Source organism: Oncorhynchus masou, chromosome 30 (genome assembly GCF_036934945.1).
Source record: "Oncorhynchus masou masou isolate Uvic2021 chromosome 30, UVic_Omas_1.1, whole genome shotgun sequence".
Taxonomy (NCBI): Eukaryota; Metazoa; Chordata; class Actinopteri; order Salmoniformes; family Salmonidae; genus Oncorhynchus; species Oncorhynchus masou.
In genome coordinates this window covers 9,242,277-9,267,030 of record NC_088241.1, presented here as the reverse complement: position 1 = coordinate 9,267,030, position 24,754 = coordinate 9,242,277, and the positions used below count along the sequence as shown (strand labels likewise).

The 24,754-nt window shown below is 42.0% G+C and overlaps 2 protein-coding genes across 4 annotated transcripts in view; both read right to left on the bottom strand.

The window, feature by feature from the left end:
* The window catches only part of LOC135522004 (intermediate conductance calcium-activated potassium channel protein 4-like), a 52,036-nt gene extending 48,720 nt beyond the window's left edge, over positions 1-3,316 (bottom strand). Inside the window, exon 1 of one of the 2 annotated variants that reach the window (XM_064947868.1) lies at positions 2,694-3,316. In XM_064947868.1, the coding sequence (XP_064803940.1) occupies positions 2,694-2,975 (282 nt within the window). In that variant the 5' untranslated portion in view covers positions 2,976-3,316. The remainder of the gene's footprint in view (positions 1-2,693) is intronic. The other variant, XM_064947867.1, reaches the window with a different exon arrangement.
* Positions 3,317-13,748: 10,432 nt separating this feature from the next.
* LOC135522010 (maternal B9.15 protein-like) lies at positions 13,749-24,504 on the bottom strand. Of its 2 annotated transcripts, none has more exons than XM_064947877.1 (5): positions 24,305-24,504; positions 18,453-18,630; positions 18,174-18,311; positions 16,973-17,303; positions 13,749-15,733 (listed from the first exon to the last, which is right to left on the bottom strand). In XM_064947877.1, the coding sequence occupies exons 2-5, from the start codon at positions 18,623-18,625 to the stop codon at positions 15,530-15,532; spliced, it is 846 nt and encodes a 281-aa protein (XP_064803949.1). In that variant the 5' UTR covers positions 18,626-18,630; positions 24,305-24,504; the 3' UTR covers positions 13,749-15,529. The 2 variants fall into 2 exon arrangements, with proteins under 2 accessions (XP_064803949.1, XP_064803947.1); XM_064947875.1 differs by having other exon boundaries at positions 24,339-24,503.
* Between the last annotated feature and the right edge of the window lie 250 nt (positions 24,505-24,754).

The following is a 24,754-nucleotide window of genomic DNA, read 5'->3' as shown; positions in this document are numbered from 1 at the left end:
CCAAGATCCCTTTCTGCCTTATCAGTCTGGCATGCTGACCCAAAGACCTTGACAATCAGCCCAGCCTCAGCCCAGCCCCCCTTCTCCAGGAGAGGTGAAACTCTTGCATTATTCAAACAGTCTCTAATGAAACACAAATGATGTGGAAAGATCCAAAATGACCGTGGGCAACCTGAGAAACACTAGCTGTGAAGGGAAACAAATGTGGAAAAAGTACCACAAATAGCACATTTTCCTCATCCTGCATAACCTGGTTTCCAAGGAAAAGTATCCTTAAATACACTGTCATGCAGAGAGGGTATACCAGGCATCTGAGCATCCAGTTATCTCACTCATTATGTAGCCATGCATTTACAAAAATAATAGTTTGGCAAACTCAATTGGTTTTCAAAATCAAGATAATGTTTAGGGGAAAATGCATGACAATGCCTGCCTGGGTAATTGCCAGATTCATCAGCATATGGAGCTGTTTGCAACATCAACTTCCTCCAGGCCCAGGCTTACACTGCGTGTCAGCCTAGTTGGCAATCAATATTTGATCAATCATGACAATCATATTAATCAAACAAACAGATTGGATCTCCTTTCCCTGAAATCAGCCTGATTTAAACAGCCTGCCTGCTGCACTCAGCAGTTTTCACTTCATTTGCCTTGGGATCATTACATGGAGGATTTAGGTCAGCTGGACATGGGCTACAGCTTGCTCATCTAGCTGTAATTACGTCTAAGTATAGGGACCTCAGATTGGATCTCCTTTCACTGAACGGCCAGGCAGGTATAACCAGCCTGAATGATTGTTTCACTATTGTTTTTGCTTCACTTGATAGGAGAAAGTGAATTGAAAAAATGGCGAGTGGAGTGGTCAGGCTGGTTACACCAGGGTAGGAAACACCTACCTTATAGTGTTAAGGTGGTCTGACATTTGGTTGCATCATGGGTGAGTTGCTGAGAGTCTATTTTCTACTTATGGACCTGGCACGTATATTCTAGAACTTCAGTGGGACGGAGTTAAAAACTGCTTGATTGTGTGGACTGGTGTTGTTATCCACACTAATCTGTATGTTGATGTGAAGAGATGACAGTACCAAACTGTGGTTCTGGAAATGGGCTCATAATCAGAAGTTCACCGGGTTCAAATCCCAGGTGTGGGTTATGCTATTGTTCTGTGATGCAAGTCATGCTTGTTTAACGGGTCTGTTAATCAAGGAAATGGTTAAGACAACAATTAGACACGCCGTTCCGTTCTCTTCCTATGAATGGACTGGATATAGTATTTCTGTACATAGATTAATTCAAGGACATTGTGGTAGAGCTACAGGGCACATGTAGGTTGATAATAGCATTCTGATCTTTATGTTGTATCAACAACACCTGTCTTCTGTCCGTTTGACTGACCACATCATGTCAAATCACTTAAAGATTTTGGCAATGAGACCCTTCATACTTCCCCAGAGCATGCTACCAGTTACCCACAGACTTCCAGTCATTGCGCTAATGCTAGTTAGCATTGGCTCATGAAACTACATCCAACTTCCTCCATACTAGACACAGAGACATAAAAATGGCATGCAAAAGTTCATCTGACTGTGGGGAAGTAGAGAACATGCCTCATTGCCAAAATCCCAAAGTATCTCTTTAACATGTTCATTATCCATGCAGAGGTTGATATTCATTCTCCACAAAAGGGGGGTGACATTCACTCGTAAAAAAAAGCACAAATAGTGGTCTGTAGGTCTGTGACCTATTCATAGATAGACTCTTTTTCTTGAGCAGCCGAGTCAGAGTACTAGAGGTATACACAGGATATCTGGTTCCCTGAGATAATTGCTACTATTCAATGAATTTCTGTGGTGGCCTGGCCAGCAGTAGGTCAGTTGATTCCTGCAGGTTTCAGTTGTATTACATGCTGCTGTTGAGGCCTGCGTTGCTGGTCATTTTATCACTGGTCAGGTGGGGACAAGGTATTGAACCTTAAAGAGGTCCGTAAGATCACCAAATCAACATGGTCCCTGTGCCATCCCTGTGGTGTCAAACAGGTGTAGTTAACGATTAGGTAGAGAATCCATCTAATTTATTTTACTTATTACAAGGACAACCTTGGTGTTCCCACCACTAGCCTAATCAACAGTAATTTGCTTATCATGATGGTATTTTCTGTTCTAAGGGAATCATATATTGTGAGCTTTCCATGCACCACTGACTTTACTCTCGCTCTCTCTGGCACGTGGCAATGACAGGTCAACAGGTGTCTTAGACTAAATCACTTTTTTGGCACATGATAACTTGTCTCTTCATTAATCAAAATATGTGAGCTGAGAAATGATGAATCTGTTAAATATCCATAATGGCCTGTGCAAAGTGGCAATAGTGGCATATGTAAGACACCTGTCTTTGATCCACTGAATGTTATCTTTCTGAGGGAAGCCTTGTACTTCAAGTTCACTGTCTGATCTTAACATTTTTAAATAGAAGCAGCTCTTTCAGTTCCTCTTGAGTGTTCACACTCAACTTGAGTATTGTAAGACTATTGTGTAGGTCCACTTTATTTCACTGAAACTGAAAACCAACAGCAAACAACTTTAATAGCCAGGGATTTGTTATCCTTTCCTTGATAAATTAGTTAGCATGATTATATTTTAACAGTCTTGTTGAAAGTGAATTTTACGGAATGTGACTTGACCAAAATGACTTACTGGTTGGTAAATCAACGGGCACAGCTCCGCGTGCAGTATCATGAGCAGTGTCCCAAGCAGCGCGGTGCCCAGAGCCCAAGCGCACAGACGCTTTTTGTCCTCCAATAAAACCTTTCTATCTCGCAATCTATAAAGATTGCCCCCCTCGATTTGAGGCATACGCTTCCCAGAGTGGGACAGCGGTACAGATATCTCAGTCATGTCACCGCCGTTTCTGTTGATCACTCCATCGCAATTGTCACCTTTGGAGTTGAGGTGCAAATTTCGGGTTGTCATCTCCATGTCGCGTTGGCGTCGGCTGTGTCCGCTCTCCGTGTTTTCGTCCTCTGATGCCTCGTCCTCTCCCTGTCCAGCCTCCCCTCCGTCCGTGCTCTTCCCCGGATTGCGGGAAGGTATACCACGATGGGCCAACTGTGTCCCAGGTCCTCCTCCTCCTCCTCTCTGTGGCTCATGAAAGTAGCGGAATAAAGACGGTAAAACTAACTGTACGCGCTCACCTGAACACGAACAGCGAACACCTCCACTAGCGGCATGGGATAAGCGCACCAATGATAGTAGACTGTTGCGCTGTTCTTATTTGCAAGGATTATGAGGTGAGAGGGCGCCATAAAAAGTGTATCTCTTTCTCTCGCTCTCTCTCTCTCTCTCTCTCTCTCTCTCTCTCTCTCTCTCTGTCTCTCTCTCTCTCTCTCTCTCTCTCTCTTCTCTGTGTGTGTGTGTGCGCGCGGTGGTGGAAAAAGTACCCAATTGGCGTACTTGAGTAAAAATATAGATACCTTGATAGAAAGTTACTCAAGTAAGTGAGTCACCCAGTAAAATACTACTTGAGTAAAAGTCTAAAAGTATTTGGTTCTAAATATACTTAAGTATCAAAAGTAAATGTAATTGCTGAAATATAATTAAGTATCAAAAGTAAAAGTAGAAGTATAAATAATTTCAAATTCCTTCTTTTAAGCAAAACAGATGGCACCGTTTTCTTGTTTTTAAAATAGATGGACTCACTCAGACATAATTTACAAAATATGCATTTGTGTTTAGTAAGTCTGCCAGATCAGAGGCAGTAGGGATTTTCCTGTCCTGCTAAGAATTCAAAATGTAACGAGTACTTTTGGATGTCAGATAAAATGTATGGAGTAAAAGTACATTATTTTCTTGTGAAGTAAAAGTTGTAAAAAAGATCAATAGTAAAGTACAGATACTACATAAGTAGTACTTTAAAGTATTTTTACTTAAGTACTTTATACCACTGTGTGTGTGTGTGTGTGTGTGTGTGTGTGTGTGTGTGTGTGTGTGTGTGTGTGTGTGTGTGTGTGTGTGTGTGTGTGTGTGTGTGTGTGTGTGTGTGTGTGTGTGTGTGTGTGTGTGTGTGTGTGTGGCTCGTCTTGCATATGTAGGCTAGCCTACTCATTGGATAATTATAGAGGTTGGTATTTGCATAAGATACAGGATGTAAGGGTTTTATGACAGGATGATCAAATATGATAATTTCAGATGGTGAGGGTCAATCACCAATTCAGTTGGATAACTATTTTAGCGTGTCGCTCTCTTTTAAATCCCATTTTGATGGGCTTTTCACTGATGTGTCCCATTTAATTACAATACTGATAAAAACATATATTTAAACAAATCCAGCAATCCCTGTCAAAACAAATTGGTTTAACAATACCACAATACTGTGTGCTCCCAAAATGCTATTCTATAGCCTTCTAGAATGAATTAATACATTTTGGCATTATCAATTGCAAATAAGCTATCACATAGGCCACCAATAACAAGCACATTATAGACAAGTACTGTTGTTATTTACCTGTGTATTGACATGGTGAGCCTATTCTCAAACGACACTTTCACAGCTCCAGGGTGACCTCTGGTGGATAAAGGAGTAGGGTGTTTATTGAGATAAAGGGACAACGTTATACAGTATGTAGCCAACTATTTATTGTCAGACCCACATTTATATGAGAGGGATTTTTTTTCTTGAATAAAACTGCATTGTTATTATTTTACTGTTAATAAACGTCCCGTGGAATGTAATTGTTTAATTTTGTTTTGTACTGTTTTCAGATGTCTCAACCACTAAACTCTAGAGATCTTTATCTCTCCCCAACAAACTGATGCAATAAGTGACATTAAGATAACTACCCCCCTCCTTCACCAGACATTTAAATAACATTCCTCAAAATGCCTTGAGCTATAGTGTAGAAAGTGCCCCACCTCCATACACACACACTCAATCCCCATCACCCCCACACAACCTCTTACCCCATTTCCTAGTTTCTGTGCCTGGGAGGAACAGCGTCATGACCTTGGGCCATGTGACGCACCCCACACGGATCCTTCCGGCAGGGTATCCTGTGCTGGGCTGCTGCTGACGACAGTGTCACGGCTCTAAGTGACTGGTTGACCGCCTCAGAGTGGCTTTCTGCTGGACCTGACCTGGTCTCTGTATCAGGACCAGACCTGGTATCTGTAACAGGACCTGACCTGGTCTCTGTATCAGTGTCCAGGAGAGGTTGTGAAAAACAGGGTTATAGTTAATTGGTGGAGACTGATTTGATAAATACTGGGCCCAAGGCCAACATTGTACACTATATATACAAAAGTATGTGGACACCCTTTCAAAAATTTGTGGATTCGGCTATTTCAGCCACACCCGTTGCTGACAGGTGTATACCATGCAATCTCCATAGACAAACATTATTGCAAAGGTAGTGAAATGCTTGTGTTCCAAGCTCCAACAGTGCAGTAATATCTAATAATACCCAAAAAACTAAAATAATGGAATTAAGAAATCTTAAGATGAGCAATGTCGGAGTCCGGAGTACACTATATATACAAAGGTACAGTACCAGTCAAAAGTTTGGACACACCTACTCATTCAAGGGTTTTTCTTTATTTTGACTATTTTCTACATTGTAAAATAATAGTGAAGACATCAAAATTATTAAATAACACATATGGAATCATGTAGTAACCAAAAAAGTGTTAAACAAATCAAAATATATTTGAGATTCTTCAAAGTAGCCACTCTTTGCCTTGATGGCAGCTTTGCTGGAATTTCTTTCCTTAAAGTGTTTGAGATCAGTTGTGTTGTGACAAGGTAGGGGTGGTATACAGAAGATAGCCCTATTTGGTAAAAGACCAAGTCCATATTATGGCAAGAACAGCTCAAATAAGCAAAGAGAAATTACAGTCCACCATTATTTTAAGTCATGAAGGTCAGTCAATCTGTAACATTTCAAGAACTTTGAAAGTTTCTTCAAGTGCAGTCCCAGAAACCATCAAGCGCTATGATGAAGCCGGCTCTCATGAGGATCGCCACAGGCAAGGAGGACCCAGAGTTACCTCTGCTGCAGAGGATAAGTTCATTAGAGTTATGTGTAAAAACCGTCTGTCCTTGATTGCAACACTCACTACAGAGAATTACAAACTGCCTCTGGAAGCAACTTCAGCATAAGAACTGTTCGTCGGGAGTGCCATGAAATGGGTTTCTGTGGCTGAGCAGCCGCACACAAGCCTAAGTTCACCATGCGTAATGCCAAGCTTCGGCTGGAGTGGTGTAAAGCTCACCGCCATTGGACTCTGGAGCAGTGGAAACATATTCTCTTGAGTGATGAATCATGCTTCACCATCTGGCAGTCCGACGGACAAATCTGGGTTTGGCGGATGCCAGGAGAACGCTGCCTGCCCCAATGCTAGTGCCAACTATACAGTTTGCTGGAGGAGGAATAATGGACTGGGACTGTTTTTCATGGTTCCGGCTAGGCCTCTAAGTTCCAGTGAAGGAAAATCTTAACGCTATAGCGTACAATGAAATTTTCCAACTTTGTGGCTACAGATTGGGAAAGGCCTTTTCCTGTTTCAGCATGACAATACCGGTGTGGATGAACTTTGAAGAGATGGCACCGGAGGGGATGGCTGCCGTTTTATTGGCTCTTAACCAACCATGCTATTTTGTTTGTTTTTTCACATTGTTACTTATTTTGTACATAATGTTGCTGCTAGTGGCCGGGGACTTTAATATGGGGAAACTTAAATCAGTTTTAACTAATCAGCATGTTAAATGTGCAACCAGAGGGGAAGAAAAGTCTAGAACACCTTTACGCCACACACAGAGACGCATACAAAGCTCTCCCTTGCTCTCCATTTGGCAAATCTGACCATAATTCTAACCTCCTGATTCCAGCTTACAAGCTAAAATTAAAGCAGGAAGCACCAGTCTATAAAAAAGTGGTCAGATGAAGCAGATGCTAAACTACAGGACTGTTTTGCTATCACAGACCGGAATATGTTCCGGGATTCTTCCGATGGCATTGAGGAGTACAGTAAGTGCACCGAGGACGTCGTACCCACAGTGACTGTACGTACATACCCCAACCAGAAGTCATGAACTACAGGTAACATTCGCACTGAGCAAGGGGTAGTGCTACCGCTTTCAAGGAGCGGGACTCTAACCCGGAAGCTTACAAGAAATTCCGCTATGCCCTCCGACAAACCATCAAACAGACAAAGTGTCAAAACAGGACTAAGATCGAGTCGTACTGCACCAGCTCTGAAGCTCGTCGGATGTGGCAGGGCTTGCACACTATAACAGACTATAAAGGGAAGCACAGCCCAGTGACACAAATTTACCAGACAAGCTAAATAACTTCTATGCTCGCTTTGAGGCAAGTAACACTGAAACATGCATGAGAGCATCAGCTGTTCTGGTCGACTGTGTGATCACGCTATCCACAGCCGATGTAAGACCTTTAAACAGGTCAACATTCGCAAGGCCGCAGGGCCAGACGGATTCCCAGGACGTGTACTCCGAGCATGCGCTGACCAACTGGCAAGTGTCTTCACTGACATTTTCAACCTCTCCCTGTCTGAGTCTGTAATACCAACATGTTTCAAGCAGACCACCATAGTCCCTGTGCCAAAGCACACTAAGGTAACCTGCCTAAATGACTACCGACCCTGTATCACTCAGGTCTGTAGCCATGAAATGCTTTGAAAGGCTGGTCATGGCTCACATCAACACCATTATCCCTGAAACCCTAGATCCACTCCAATTTGCATGCCGCAGCAACAGATCCACAGATGATGCAATCTCTATTGCACTCCACACTGCCCTTTCACACCTGGACAAAAGGAACACCTATGTGAGAATGCTATTAATTGACTACAGCTCAGCGTTCAAAACCATAGTGCCCTCAAAGCTCATCAGTAAGCTAAGGGACCTGGGACTAAACACCTCCCTCTGCAACTGGATCCTGGACTTCCTGACGGGCCGCCCCCAGGTGGTAAGGGTAGGTATCAACACATCCGCCACGCTGATCCTCAGGGGGCACTCATGTGTGCTCAGTCCCCTCCTCTACTCCCTGTTCACTCATGACTGTACGGCCAGGCACGGCCAGGTTCCATTCTGGGTTGGAGCCCATTTTGCCATTCACTCCCATTTTGCCATACACTGCCTGAAGGCGGCACAGCCATCTCTGAAACATCTGTCTCCAGGATTAAGTACGGCCTCGGATCTCTGCCGGCATGCATCATGACCTCCTAGAGGTTTTCAGCAAGGCTCGCGCTACCTCCCTTCCTCCACATCGTCCCTACGATTGTGCTATTGACCTACTCCCGGGCATCATACCGCCTCGAGGTCAGCTATATTCCCTGTCCGGACCTGAGACCAAGGCCATGGAGGAGTACATCGAGGACTCACTGGCTGTTGGGAGCATTCACCCTTCTGCCTCTCCTGCCGGCGCCGGATTCATCTTTGTGGGGAAAAAGGACAAGAACCTACGCCCATGTATTGACTACTGAGGTTTCAATGATAATACGATAAAAAATCTGTACCCTATACCACTCCTCTCCTCAGCTTTCGAACCTCTCCAGGGGGCTACTATCTTCACCAAACTGGACCTTCGGAATGCCTACCATCTTGTGCAGATACGTGAAGGAGACGAGTGGAAGACAGCTTTCAACACTGCCAGTGGACATTATGAGTACCTGGTTATGCCGTTTGGACTCCAGGCTCTGGTCAACAATGTGCTCCGGGACATATTGAATGCACTCACCTCTCCCAAGGTACTGTTCACATGGTCTCCAGCAGCGGACAAGGCTTTGGGGATCTTTTTTGTCCTATCCTCATCCATCCAGACCCAACTCGACAGTTCCTGGTTTTCTCTCGTTATTCTGCCCAGGAACACATTCTTCATGTCCCATGTCTCAACTCTGCGGAGAGGAACTATGATGTTGGGAAGGAACTCCTAGCTGTGAAGATGGCTCTGGAAGGGGCGGAACATCCTTTCCTGGTATGGACGTATCATACAACTGTAGAATACCTCCGTACTGCCAACCCAAGGCAAGCTCATTGGGCTCTGTTATTTACCCTGTTCAATTTCACCATCTCCTACCGACAAGGGTCAAAGAAGGTGAAGCCGGACGCTCTATCCCGTCTGTACAGTTCCACTGACACTCCCTCTGAATCTGAGACCATCCTCTCTGCCTCTTGTTTGGCGGCTTATGTCATCTGGGTAATCGAGGCTCTGGTTCGCAAGGCACAGCTTTCCCAGTCGGGCACTGGGCGGGGGGGTCCGGCTAACAGGCTGTTTGTTTTCCGATTCGGTCCGGTCTCAGGTCATGGAATTGGCTCACTCCTCCAGTGAGGAGCCAATCAAAATTAGAGACGGCACTCCGATATCTTGTTGCCAGTAACCCCACCACCTGGAGTCAGCAACTGGACTGGGTGGAATATGCCCAGTCCAGTTATACTGGCCTGGGCATATATACTGTCACGCCCTGATCTGTTTCACCTGTCCTTGTGATTGTCTCCACCCCCTCCAGGTGTCGCTTATTTTCGCCAGTGTATTTATCCCTGTGTTTCTTGTCTCTCTGTGCCAGTTGGTCTTGACTGTTTCAAGTCAACCAGCGTGTTTTCTCCATGCTCCTGCTTTTGCTATTCTCTCTTTTCCTAGTCCTCCCGGTTTGGACCCTTACCTGTTTTCTGGACTCTGTACCCGCCTGCCCTGACCTCGAGCCTGCCTGCCACTCTGTACCTCCTGGACTCTGATTTGGTTTTGACCTTTTGCTTGTCCACGACTATTCTCTTGCCTACCCCTTTTGGTACTAATAAATATCAAACACTCAAACCATCTGCCTCCCGTGTCTGCATCTGGGTCTGGCCCTGAGCTCTTATATCGAGAGCATTCTGACGGGTTGCATCACTACCTGGTATGGCAACTGCTCGGCCTCCGACCGCAAGGCGCTACAGAGGGTAGTGTGTACGGCCCAGTACATCACCGGGGCCAACCTTCCAGCCATTCAGGATCTCTATACCAGGCAGTGTCAGAAGAAGCCCCTAAAATAGTCAGACTCCAGCCACCCTAGTCATAGACTGTTCTCTCTGCTACCGCACGGCAAGCAATAATGGAGCACCAAGTCTAGGTCCAAGATGCTTCTAAACAGCTTCTACCCCCAAGCCATGAGACTCCTGAACAACTAATCAAATGACTACCCAGACTATTTGCATTATCCCCCCCCCCCCTCTTCTACGGTGCTGGTACTCTCTGTTATTATCTATGCACAGTCACTTTAATAATTCTACCTACATGTACATATTACCTCCATTACCTCGACACCGGTACCCCCTGTATATAGCCCCGCTATTGTTATTTACTACTGCTCTTTAAGTATTTGTTATTCTTATCTTGACTTTTTGGGGGGTATTTTCTTCAAACTGCATTGTTGGTTAAGGTCTTGTAAGTAAGAATTTCACTGTAAGGTCTACATCTGTTGTATTTGGCGCATGTGACAAATAAAATTTCATTTGACTTCACGAATGCTCTTGAGGCTGAATGGAAGCAAATCCCCTCAGCAATGTTCCAACATCTACTGGAAAGCCTTCCCAGGAGAGTGGATGCTGTTATAGCTGCAAAGGGGGGACCAACTCCATATTAATGCCCATGATTTTGAAATGAGATGTTCGACGCGCTGTTGTCCACATACTTTTGGTCATGTAGTGGATGTTGCTATACAGTATAGTTGCAAGTGATTCTAGCCTGGTAGCCTATAGACTGCTCTTGCGCAAAGAAATATATACAGTGGCAAGAAAAAGTATGTGAACCCTTTGGAATTACCTGGATTTCTGCATAAATTGGTCATCAAGTCACAGCAATAGACAAACAACTAATAACACAGAAATTATTGTCTTTTTCTTGTCTATATTGAATACATCATTTAAACATTCACAGTGTAGGTTGGAAAAAGTATGTGAACCCCTTAGCTAATGACTTCTCCAAAAGCTAATTGGAGTCAGGAGTCAGCTAACCTGGAGTCTAATCAATGAGATAAGATTGGAGATGTTGGTTAGAAATGCCTTACCCTATATAAAATACTCACAAATTTTGAGTTTGCTATTCACAAGAAACATTGCCTGATGTGAACCATGCCTCGAACAAAAGAGATCTCAGAAGACCTAAGATTAACAATTGTTGACTTGCATAAAGCTGGAAAGGGTTACAAAAGTATCTCTAAAAGCCTTGATGCCCATCAATCAACGGTAAGACAAATTGTCTATAAATTGAGAAATTTCAGCACTGTCGCTACTTTCCCTAGGAGTGGCCATCCTGCAAAGATGACTGCAAGAGCACAGCACAGAAGGCTCAATGAGGTTAAGAAGAATCCTTGAGTGTCAGCTAAAGATTTATAGAAATCTCTGGAACACGCTAACATCTCTGTTGACGAGTCTACGATACGTAAGACAGTAAACAAGAATGGTGTTCATGGGAGGACACCACGGAAGAAGCCACTGCTGTCCAAAAAAAACATTGCTGCAAGACTTACATTTGAAGTCGAAGTTTATACACCTCAGCCAAATACATTTAAACTCTGTTTTTCACAATTCTGACATTTAATCAGAGTAAAGATTCCCTGTCTTAGGTCGGTTAGGATCACCACTTTATTTTAAGAATGTGAAATGTCAGGATAATAGTAGAAAGAATGATTTATTTCATCTTTTATTTCTTTCATCACATTCCCAGTGGGTCAGAAGTTTACATACACTCAATTAATATTTGGTAGCATTGCCTTTAAATTGTTAAACTTGGGTCAAACGTTTTGGGTAGCCTTCCACAAGCTTCCCACAATGAGTTGAGGGAATTTAGTCCCATTCCCCCTGACAGAGTTGGTGTAACTGAGTTAGGTTTGTAGGCCTCCTTGCTCGCACACGCTTTTTCAGATCTGCCCACAAATTTTCTATAGGATTGAGGTCAGGGCTTTGTGATGGCCACTCCAATACTTTGTTGTCCTTAAGCCATTTTTCCACAACTTTTGAAGTATGCTTGGGGTCAATGTCCACTTGGAAGACCCATTTGCGACCAAGCTTTAACTTCATGACTGATGTCTTGAGATGTTGCTTCAATATATCCACATAATTTTCAATTCTTCATGATGCCATCTATTTTGTGAAGTGCACCAGTCCCTCCTGCAGCAAAGCACCCCCCACAACATGATGCTACCACCCTGTGCTTCACGGTTGGGATGGTGTTCTACAGCTTGCAAGCCTCCCCCTTTTTCATCCAAACAGAACAATGGTCATTATGGCCAAACAGTTCTATTTTTGTTCCATCAGAACAAAGGACCAGAGGATTCTCCAAAAAGTACGATCTTTGTCCCCATGTGCAGTTGCAAACCGTAGTCTGGCTTTTTTATAGCGGTTTTGGAGCAGTGGCTTTTTCCTTGCTGAGCGGCCTTTCAGGTTATGTTGATATAGAACTCGTTTTACTGTGGATATAGATACTTGTGTACCTATTTCCTCTAGCATCTTCACAAGGTCATTTGTTGTTGTTCTGGGATTGATTTGCACTTTTCGCACCAAAGTACGTTAATCTCTAGGAGACAGAGCCCGTCTCCTTCATGAGCGGTATGACGGCTGCGTGGTCCCATGGTGTTTATACTGTTCAGATGAACGTGGTACCTTCAGGTGTTTGGAAATTGCTCCCAAGGATGAACCAGTCTTGTGGAGGTCTACAATTGTTTTCTGAGGTCTTGGCTGATTTCTTTTGATTTTCCCATGATGTCAAGCAAAGAGGCACTGAGTTTGAAGGTAGGCCTTGAAATGTATCCACAGGTACACCTTCAATTGACTCAAGAAGAAGCTTCTAAAGCCATGACATCATTTTCTGGAATTTTCCAAGCTGTTTAAAGGCACAATCAACTTAGTGTATGTAAACTTCTGACCCACTGAAATTGTGATACAGGGAATTATAAGTGAAATAATCTGTCTGTAGACAATTGTGGGAAATATTACTTGTCATGCACAAAGTAGATGTCCTAACCAACTTTCCAAAACTATAGTTTGTTAAAAATAAATTTGTGGAGTGGTTGTAAAACAAGTTTTAATGATTCCAACCTAAGTGTATGTAAACTTGTAAGTTTGCAAAAGTGCATCTGGATGTTCCACAGCGCTACTGGCAAAATATTCTGTGGACAGATGAAACTACAGTTGAGTTGTTTGGAAGGAACACACAACACTGTGTGGAGGAAAAATGGCACATCACACCAACATCAAAACCTCATCCCAAATGTAAAGTATGGTGGAGGGAGCATCATGGTTTGGGGCTGCTTTGCTGCCTCAGGGCCTGGACAGCTTGCTATCATCAACAGAAAAATTAATTTCCAAGTTCATCAAGACATTTTGCAGGAGAATGTAAGGCTATCTGTCCACCAATTGAAATGGTCCCAAAATTCCTCCTGACCTTTGTGCAGGTCTGATCCGCAACTACAGAAAATGTTTGGTTGAGGTTATTGCAGCCAAAGGAGGGTCAACCAGTTATTAAATCCAAGGGTGAACCCTGCACTGTGATTGTTTACACTGTCTGTTCAATACATGAACATGTATAATTGTTTGTTATTAGTTTATTGTTGTGACCTAGATGAATTTCAGATCAAATTTTATGACCAATTTATGCAGGAATCCAGGTAATTCCAAAGGTTTCACATACTTTTTTCTAACCACTGTACATATTCTCTCTATATACTACAGTATACACAAGATAACAGATTGCAAAAACACAGTTTGATTTTAGAAATTGGTTGATTTAATGTTATGTGCTGACAAGACAGAGAGATAAGTATAAAAACTGACACAGCTTAACATAAACATTAGCATGGCCAATTGTCTATCAGATACAGCAATAATCGTGTGAACAGAGTACTGCTCTATACTCAGAACAAGTGAAAAGGCAGTTCATAACATTGAATAAATATGCATCCAAAGCAGATCAATGGGCCAATAAAAGTTAATATAAAAATAGAGAATATAAGTATTAAGTTATGAAAACACCTAACACCTAGCTAAACATTTGGATCACCCAAGCATTTTTCATTTCCAGTATATAAAACTATTTACAGTAAATCCATGAAAGACTGATTACACAGGAGTGAATACAGTTCAGTCCAGACCCATTTTATCCTAGCAATCACTCAATCACATTTATTTATAAAGCCCTTTTTACATCAGCAGATGTCACAAAGTGCTATACAGAAATGCAGCCTAAAACCCCTAACAGCAATCAATGTAGCTCGGTGCCAAGGAAAAACTCCCTAGAACAGCAGGAACCTAGGAAGAAACCTAGAGAGGAACCAGGCTCTGAGGGTTGGCCAGTCCTCGTCTGGCTGTGCCAGGTGGAGATTATAAGAGTACATCTCCATTAAGGACAGATTGTTCTTCAATCTGGCCTAAAACAGACTAAAGATTTCTAAAAAAGGAAATTATAAACAAATAACTATTAAAATTATACATGCACCAACACTACAAACGTTATTAAGATATATAAAATAGAGAATATACATAAATATGTGTGGAATTTGACTTTACAACAATGGTTTGGTACCACCCACAGGTGGAAAAATAAATGACAACAAATAAAAAAAACAAATGTGGTTGATAATGACTATTTCTTAATAGGTTACAGTATGTACAAAAAGCTTCTGGTTGGTCTGTTAATTATTATAAAATAGGGAGAGGTCTGTCCTTGACATATAACAATCACAGTCCAATTAACTACCAGGTAGAAACAAAAACCAGATGTGTTTTAGTCCCACCATGACCATGATTGGGCAGCTCTGATCTATATCCTACAGTGCACATTCACCATTTTGCTTCATAGAGGTGACATATGAAAAGGTAGTCTATAATATTTAGAAAAATATATAAAATCATCAAAAAAGCTTAGGCTTTCAGCTTATTGCTGAGGATTCCTGAGATGTTATGAGCACCCAATGAAGGAATACCCCTCTAATCAGGCACTGATTTAAACCTAGTTCACCAGGTGGGTGTAATTCATTATCAGGTAGAAAAGAAAGCCAGCAGGCTCTGGACCTTGCGGGGTAAGAGTTGAATACCACTGGAATACAGTATCACACTAAACTAGTCAATGTGCAACAGACTGTCTAGCAGGCATCTTCTAGACACTTCAGCAATATGAATAGACTACTTTTAATCAGCGGATTACCCTAAACCAAAACACACTGGCAACCCTTAGAGAAGTGCCTGTAGCAATATTTGCTAAATGCCTGTTTTAATATATTCCTTGTTTACTTCAGTGGCAATTCTACCTAAGAAAGTTACATAGAGGAAATCCCCAAAACTGATTTTCACCAAAAAGAAGAAAAAGAAATGTACATCAATTAAAAAATGATAATGAAACAAGATGTGCTCCCCGCTAACCCTTCAAATATATTGTCAAACTATCTTAACTGCGCCTCACCCACACCTTCAAAAACCTGCATCGACCCATCGTGATTGGCTCATAGGTAAAAGGGCAGTTTTACCTCTCCCTCTCCAACCAGTTGGTTTAGCTCTTCACAGCCCCCCATGGCTGCAGAGTGGCATAAGGCATGATGAACTGCGGGGGTGGCTGGGGCAGGACGTAGTAGCCAAACGCGGGGGGAGGCGGAGGCGCGTATATTGTGGTGAGGAACACAGGACCCTTCTTCTTGTACGTTGTGGGCCACACAGGGGCAGGGTGGTAGTAGTACTGCTGAGAGGTGGGCTGGTGCTGGAGAGAGAGCGAACAGAGGGAGACAAAGATCTTAGATAGGATTCTGATTATAATTCATCTTCACATCAATAATCAGATAGTACTTAGAGAGCACTTCTTCTGTATGTGTAGGATCTGGTGCTACGTGAATCCACGTGTCCACAGTGCTACATTGCGGATGTCAGAGAGTGAGATGTGGTACCACATTAGCCTCTCTGGTGTAGAGGGCAGTATTTTGACATCCGGATGAAAAGCGTGCCCAATGTAAATTGCCTGTTACTCAGGCCCGGAAGCTAGGATATGCATATAATTGGTAAATTTAGATAGAAAACATTCTAAAGTTTCTAAAACTGTTAAAGTAATGTCTATGAGTATAACAGAACTGATATGGCAGGCGAAACCCAGAGGACAAACCATCCTAAAACAACAATTTTCAGCTTACCACTATTTTCAATGGTTAGTATTTTAATAATAAGGCCAAATCCTCCCAGATTGCAGTTTCTAGGGCTTCCACTAGACTTGTCTTTAGAAAGAGTTTCAGGCTGGTTTTGAGAAAAAAATTGTAGTTTTTCTAGGTGGCTCCCATTTTGGCTGTAGTGTTTCCAAGCGCTTGGAGGATAGGGCGTTCTTTCTTATTTATCTCCGGTAATGAACATACTATTCTTCGTCTTAAATTGTATCGTTTATTTGCCTATTAGGATACCTAAGGTTTGATTATAAACGTTGTTTGACTTGTTTGGAAAAGTTTATTAGTAAAGTTTGGGATTCATTTTGTATGCATTTTGATGGAGGGAAACTGAGTGGATTATTGACTGAAGCGTGCCAGTTAAACTGAGTTTTTATGGATATAAAGAAGGACATTATCGAACAAAAGGACCATTTGTGATGTAACTGGGACCTTTTGAAGTGCCAACAAAAGAAGATCATCAACGGTAAGGCATTTTCTATATCGCTATTTCTGACTTTTGTGTCGCACCTGCCTGGTTGAAATATGTTTTTCATGCTTCTGTATGCGGGGCTCTGTCTTCAGATAATCGCATGGTTTGCTTTCGTCGTAAACCCTTTTTGAAATCTGACACAGCGGCTGGATTAACAAGAAGTTAAGCTTTACTTTGATGTATAAAACATATATTTTCAAGAATGTTAAATATTTGAATTGAGCATTTTTGAATTTCGCCCGCTGCAATTTCAGGGACGCTACTGTCCCACGTACCCTAGAGAGGTTAAGGTAATGTAGATTAACAGAAAAGTTCTTACCAGTGTTTTGGTGACCTTCTGTTGAGCATGCTCACCCCTGAACCTGTCCCGAACCCTGGGCATCATGGCAATCACACAAGGTATGCCCTCCACCTTCTCTTTCTTTCCCCCCTTCTCTTTCTTCTCTTCCTCATCTTTTCTTCCCACCATCTCTCCATCCTTCCCCTCGTCCTCTGTGTCTGTGTCGCTGGAGATAGTCGAGCCACAGTCAGACGAGGTGGCAGAGTGGTAGTCGGACGTATCCAGGTCGACATCTTTGTCTCCTTTCACATCTTCCTCTTCTCCTTCTTTGAAACGAGCTACTGTGAAGTACCTGCAGTTCTCCCCTGACCTGTGAGAGAGGAAAGAGAATACATTAGTTTCTGTAACAAAACCTATAGACAACCTTGTAGCCCTTTCCTGCAGTCAAATGTCCTCGTGGCTTCATGGGTGGAATGTTATTAATATTTTTCCGCCACATGTTTATTTTTTTATATTTCAGTCTTCTGTGATGTATAGAAAGTGTAATATTGGGATGCAAACTCTAAATTGGATACATTTCAACTCTATATCTGATACGGGGTGGCAGGGTAGCCTAGTGGTTAGAGCGTCGGACTAGTAACCGGAAGGTTGCGAGTTCAAACCCCCGAGCTGACAAGGTACAAATCTGTCGTTCTGCCCCTGAACAGGCAGTTAACCCACTGTTCCCAGGCCGTCATTGAAAATAAGAATTTGTTCTTAACTGACTTGCCTGGTTAAATAAAGGTAAAATTAAAAAAAAAAAAAAATATGGAACATGTGTCTTATTTTTTAAGCCCATTAACCATATGTGTGAGGTGTATACTTTTGTTTCACAATAGATTTGTTTAAGATTACCAAGAAACACTCTGTGTGACCCTGATTTAGCCCACTGCAGTAAAAGGTTGAAGGGTGTAACAGTTTCACTTGTATCAACCCATCTCACTCGGGATCATTTCCTCACTGTAGTTGGTCTCACCCTCCTCCTACCGTAACTTGATGAGTCATCACATAGTGGGCAGGTTCGTACAACACATGCATCATGATGATAAATATGGTACCTCCAGAGAGCTGCCTGTATGACTGTACAATGAATGATGAATGAAAGCCTTCTTCCTCTGCCTTCTGTCTCTGAGACTGAGTATGTCACTGTCTCACTGTGTGTGTAGGTCTGTGCACGTGTGAGTAACATAGTGTGACCCACCGTGCGCACACCTCCAGTGGGTCGATCCACAGCGCAATCTCACATGGGAGGCCCAGCTCGCTGAGTTTGAGCTTGCTCTCCTCACACGCCTTCAGCACCTCCTCATCACACGGCACTCCCTCGCTTACCCTGATGCACCTAAGAGGGGTCAAAGGGCAGAGAGTTGTTCACCTGTACCAGTAAACTTATCCTCATATTTTTGTCTTCTCAGAGACATCCACATGACATAACAACCCAGTTACTTCCCTTCTTTAATATTTCACTTCCCTTGTTGTTTACCTGAATGCCTGTCCTTTGTTGGGGTTGTCGGGGTACCAGTGGTCTTTGAATTTGTTGACCAGAAGTTGCCGCAGCTTTTCAGCAAAAGCGTCAGCTTTGGTGCCATCCAAGCCACCCCGCTCCACGGCTAGGCGTCTCAGGAAATTCACCCCGGCGTTGACCTCTCTCTTCATTGTTTCTGTGAGGAAATAGGTGCAGAAAACATTAGTCTATCCTGTAAAGCTACTCAACTAATTTAGAAGATTTGAACCAACTGTACAGCGTGAAAAAAATATTCCAAAACTACAGCGTGTGTACAATTCACAAGCCACCACCACTATCAACAAAATTATTTTCTCAGTTTATCAAACCCTAGAATAGCCCTATTTCACAGTCTAGCTTTCAATCTAATGTAGGGCCGGAGGAAGTCAGCTCCTCAGATAAGACCACTTCCTAGAGTATTTAGCCACTGTGTTTTCTATTATCATTACCTTCAGACCACACTAGAGGTGTATGTTCAATGTACGCAAGTCAGACTGGCCTTCTGTTGTTGAAACAAACTGGGAGCCAAAGGTCGTAATTTGTATACAGGCAAACAAGATGCAAATAGACTCATAGGCCATGTTAGCATATGAATATGTCTCATGCTTAAAACGTGTCAGATTCAGGTACAGACCAAAGGTACAGTATATGCCTTCTGATCAATTCAGTCTGTTTCTTCTCAATAGTGCCAGACAGTGTCAGATTGACACAGGGGAGAAGGTACAGTACAACCCCTGCCTACAGTACAGGTCAAAGAAGTGTAATGTTTGCCAGCTTAGCAGAAACGCTGAGCCAGTGTAGCTGATTAGCCATCATGAAACTACGTATGTGAGGAGTGCAAGTGTGTTGACTTCCTGCTCTGGTTTAGTCGAGGCGCGAGGGTTAATTGGTGTTGTTAGTTTAGACCTGACATACAGAGAGAGTCAGGGAGAATCTGAAAAAAAAAACACTGGTTGCATCAGCTTGAGGAAGGCGTGACAATTATATTCCACCTTAAGCATCTTCCCGGAGGTGACAGACTTTGTCTGGTGACACAACTATGTACTAATGGCATTACGTAAACTGTTGAGCAATTATACAGAAACAATTTGTTTCTATAGGTCACAAGTGAAGAAGTAAGTTAATATCCCTTAAGACCAGCATAACAAATAGCTTTCCCGTACAGTCCCACCGGACACAGATGTCAGTTCAACATCTAGTTTTGATTTACATTTGGCTGAGTTTCAACTAATGTGAATTCAATGTGAAATCTGAAGAGTGAAAAAAAAGACAAAATGCTCTTATGTTGATGACTTTATGCAAATCCAATTAGTTTCCCACGTGATGACGTTGAATCAACATTGATTTTGGTCGTTGAAATGGTTAGGAAACAACATTGATTCAACCAGTATTGTCCCAGTGGGGTAGGTTCAGTGAGCTTATACAGTTTGTAACCACATTGTAACTTATATTCATTACATTATTACATCACAATATTGCTTTCAGATGCTTTTGATGATCACATAGTACTGTGATTGTATCTTAGTGAATAACAGAATGCAGTTTTCATTAGGACTCTATCAGTACACAGTCACAAGTCCTTGAAGAACTCAGTGTGCCTCAGGATGTTATGTCAAAACTCTCTCCCTCTATCTCTCTTTCACATAAACACACGCAGACAGACACAGATACACACTACAAACAGTACCCTTAGTCTGAAGACAACTCTCTACACCCAGCAGATGATGGGTTTTCAGCTAGGATGTCCTGTTTCAGATTGCTGGCATAACTGAAAAGCATTTGCAGGTGGTGCCTCTAGTCTGCACTCTTAAACTGCCCCGTCCCACCATTGGTGGAAAGAATGTTAGATAGGCAACGGGATATTTACAGGGGGGGGGGGGGGTGACAGAATGGTATTCCTTTTTACCTTAGGGATGTACAGCAGAAGGGTAGACTATTTGGTTATACATGTGACCCCGTCTAAAAATGTGACATGGACCAATTTCAATGGACTCAAAAACCCAATAGGAATGTCAGTGAGACGTGGCTGATGTAATGACCTTAATCTGAGCGAGTTTGCTACAGCAGGAAAATAATCCTGCATCAACAGGAAATTATTATGTGGATTATAATTAATGTATGTTTCTGTAGGGATTGATACATTGTTTGTAAGGGAAAATCAAGTCTGAAATTTAAAGTGTAAACTATAAACTTCAGAAGCCTTTTTAAACCTCAAAAACACCTAGTTTAAAATGTCCTGTAGTGCAGAACAGTTCTCCTGCAACAGGGTGACCAAATGAAGATCCTACATCTTTGCAGAAATACAGTACCAGACTGTTACAGACACAGACTATCGACTCATCACATTGTTCTGACTGATTAGTTCCCAGTCTGAGCACTTCTCTAACTTCACAGACACATAATGTCTTTCAGTCTAATAATATCAACCACAACTATCGCCACATGTTTGATATTTTTCAGACTGCACAGCAACATATATGTATGATCTTAATTTGGCCCTGTATTGTCACAGCAAGATAATCCTGCAGCGACTGGATTGGAACGTTTAGTCCATAATGTTGCTCGATCGGTGGTTAGGTTATTAGCTGAACGAAGGTAGGCTACATGAGAAGTATAATATTGTTAATATAACTGTGTGTTAGTGTGCTCCTCTGTATTTCCTGCGGTGCATTTCAGCAACAACAGAGTGATCAAAGACACATATTTTGTCCACTGCCGTACATCACTGAGGACATTGAGAGGCAAATTGAGAGACATGAGCATCTCTGAACTTAGTAATGTGGTTCTTGTGCAGTATCTAGGCCAGGGCATGTAATGGTGAGGGTTATCAGGTCAACAGGTGGTGAGAAGTTTCAATCTGTGCTACGCTCCACTCTGCAGTCTAGTGTGAAACCTCTTACAGCTCAGAGAGCTGACCTCATGTTAGATGATGGCCCAGTCATTTACTGATTGCCTCATCTGTCATCATAAACTTTGCATATTAAAGTGCCATTATCGCTGTCATGACTAAATCATTCACTACCTTATTTAGACTGGATTGATGTGGACATTGCTCATGATTAGATTAGAATATGTTAGGACCACCGAGACCAGAATTAAACATCTTCCTGTCTATAAATGACATTTTCTCAGTTAAAAAATGTAATGCCATGAACAAATCTGCATTCTGCTAAGACCCTCATCTATGTCCTAGATCTGTATGTCCTAGATCGGTGGTTCCCAAACTTTTTATAGTCCCGTACCCCTTCAAGCAGTCAACCTCCAGATTAGTACCCCCTCTAGTCAGCGCACTCTCAAATGTTGTTTTTTGCCGTCATTGTAAGCCTGCCACACACACACACTATACGATACAGTCATTAAATATAAGAATGACTAAGTTTTTGTCAGAACCCGGATCGTGGGAAGTGACAAAGAGCTCTTATAGGACCAGGGCACAAATAATAATATGATAATAATCTACAATTTGGCTCTTTATTTTACCATCTTACATATAAAACCTTATTTGTTCATCGAAAATGGTGAGTAACTCACCACAGGTTAATGAGAAGTGTGTGCTTGAAAGGATGCACATACCTCTGCAATGTTGGGTTGTATTGGAGAGAGTTTCCGTCTCAAATCATTTTCCACACAGTCTGTGCCATTATTTAGTTTTCATGCTAGTGGTGGCCGAGAATCCACTTTCACATAGGTACAAGTTAAAAAATAATTTCCAGAGTATAAATCCAGTAATGTACACACCAATGGTGGCACTTTAACTGGGGAGGGCAGGCTCATAGTAATTGCTGGAACAGAATTAATGGAATGTTTGATACCATTCCATTCACTCCATTCGTTATTATGAGCCATCCTCCCCTCACCAGCCTGCTCTGGTACACACACTTAAGGTTAAAATAATACATTTTGAGAAAAATTGTGTTTTTTAAACACAACTGAAAATTTCAAGGAGTTGGTCTGATGTGACGTTATTGGCATCCTCTCTTGCTTGAGGGAAAATAGAGGACATCAACCACCGGAGCCATGGCCTGTTCACCCTGCTATCATCCAGAAGGCAAGGTCAGTACAGGTGCAGCATAGGTGGGACCGAGAGACTGAAAAACAGCTTCTATCTCAAGGCCATCAGACTGTTAAATAGCCACCACTAGCCGGCTACCACCCAGTTACGCAACCCTACACCCTAGAGGCTACTGCCCTATGTACATAGACATGGAACCACTGGTCACTTTAATAATGGAACACTAGTCACTTTAATAATGTTAGCATACTGTTTTACCCATTTCATATGTATATACTGTATTCTTGTCAATGCCACTTTGACATTGCTCATCCTAATATTTATATATTTTTAAATGCCATTGTTTTACTTTTAGACTTGTGTGTATTGTTGTGAACTGTTAGATACTACAGCTCTGTTGGAGCTAGGAACACAAGCTTTTCACAACACCCACAATGACATCTGCTAAATATGTGTATGTGATCAATATAATTTAATTTGAAGATGAAAGCCCCCCCCCCCCCCTACACTTGTTTGATGTCATGACATACCTGGGCCTCTTATTGAGATGTGCCTTTTGGTAATAAATCAGGTGATAAAGAGGTGAGAATTAACCTGGTTGTGTCTTTAAGTCAAGTCAGATCTGTAGGTAAATTGCACTTACAAGCAGATCAACCGTTCCAGAGTCTATGAGTGACAGGACACTGTGGCCCATTGCCTCTAACAGACAAAGCAGTAACACTGAGGTGTTGGTATTGCAGCAGCCCCTGTATTGATCTTTGTGTAAAGACTGAGACATGACCTCTCTACAGCCCAATAACAACATACATGTCAGTCCATGTTGTGCAAGGGTGAGAAAGTTGACATTGTGTCCCAATAATCTGAACCAGTCCACCTAGCCTAACACAGTTCCATAACTTATATAATAAAATGAGTGAACACTGGCAGTGAGAAGCTTCAGTGTTATAATTGTTGTCTGTATTTCTTTGAGACCAGTTAATTAATATCTGTTGTTGTGTAATATGGCTGCTTGGAATATTATGGTTATAGCACAGTAATGTTATAGCAGCATATACAGTACATTAGATTGTTGGCCCATGCCATGTAGTGAGTCTTGTTGATAGCAAGTTCATGTAAATTGCAAGAAAACAGCTGAAACTTCAGATCTAAAAGAGTGGATTTGAGTGTCCTATAGCCCGGCCACGTGCTTCCTGAGCCCATGGAAAGAGTCCATACTGCAGAGATTGGATACATTGTAGCACTTGAACTCAAGTGATTGCTATAATGTAACTTGTGAAGAACATTAAATGGTTATCATTTAGAGATCACACATCCCATAGGCTACACGTCAAACAGATTTCAGATAGGGTTTTCCGTTCAGCCGTGTTTTGCGTAATTTTCTGCGTTGTGGTGGCGACTTTGTTTTTACCTCGTTCGAAAACATTGAATAGGGGAGTGGGTTCTCAACGCGGAAATTCCCCCATGTAATTGGAAATTCAAAAAGTTTACTTAAATAGATTATGCGTTTATCCTAAAGAATATGTTTACATCGTTTAAAATATACAAACTTCAATAATATTCCGATTTGGGAAGAAAAAAAGCTAACAACAATTAAACTAGGCTACAATTAAATTATTACATGCTACAAGGATTGACTTGGTGAGTAGGCTGTTGTAATTGCTGTAATTTCTAGTCATTAAGCAACATTTTCCCAAAATAATAAATACATTTACAACGTTTGTAATAACCAAACAATAACCAAGTTATTTAAATCACACGTGAAAATATCCTACATTTGTTTACAAAATTATTTTTCAATCACATCAAAAGGTTGACTTACCAATATGGTAAACTTCTTAATATTTCTCCCTTACCTGTATAATAACAGCAGTATTTTAAATATTCAGTACAATGACAATTGTCTCTATTTCCTCTCTATATTGCTGTGATGTATAGTTATCGGCACATGTTGCTTCCTTGTTCTCTTTAGTACAGTCAAAGCAATCCACGTTCCTGGTTTTGCGTTGGTCTTTGGGAATATCTCAATTGCTTAATCCTCGCGTCCTCTCCCTCTCGTCTTTTCTCAAAACCCATTGGATGAAAAAGCAAGATGTCCCGCCCCTCTGACCCTCTCCTCCAATGGGTTTTGATAAAGAGACGAGGAGAGAGGACGCGAGGTATCTGCAATTGAGGTTTTCCATCTGTTGCGTAGGAGGATCTGGTGCAAGCGAGAAGTAACACCGTCAATATGACTCACTTCCTGGTTCAGTGCTATGAGCTATATGCTGAC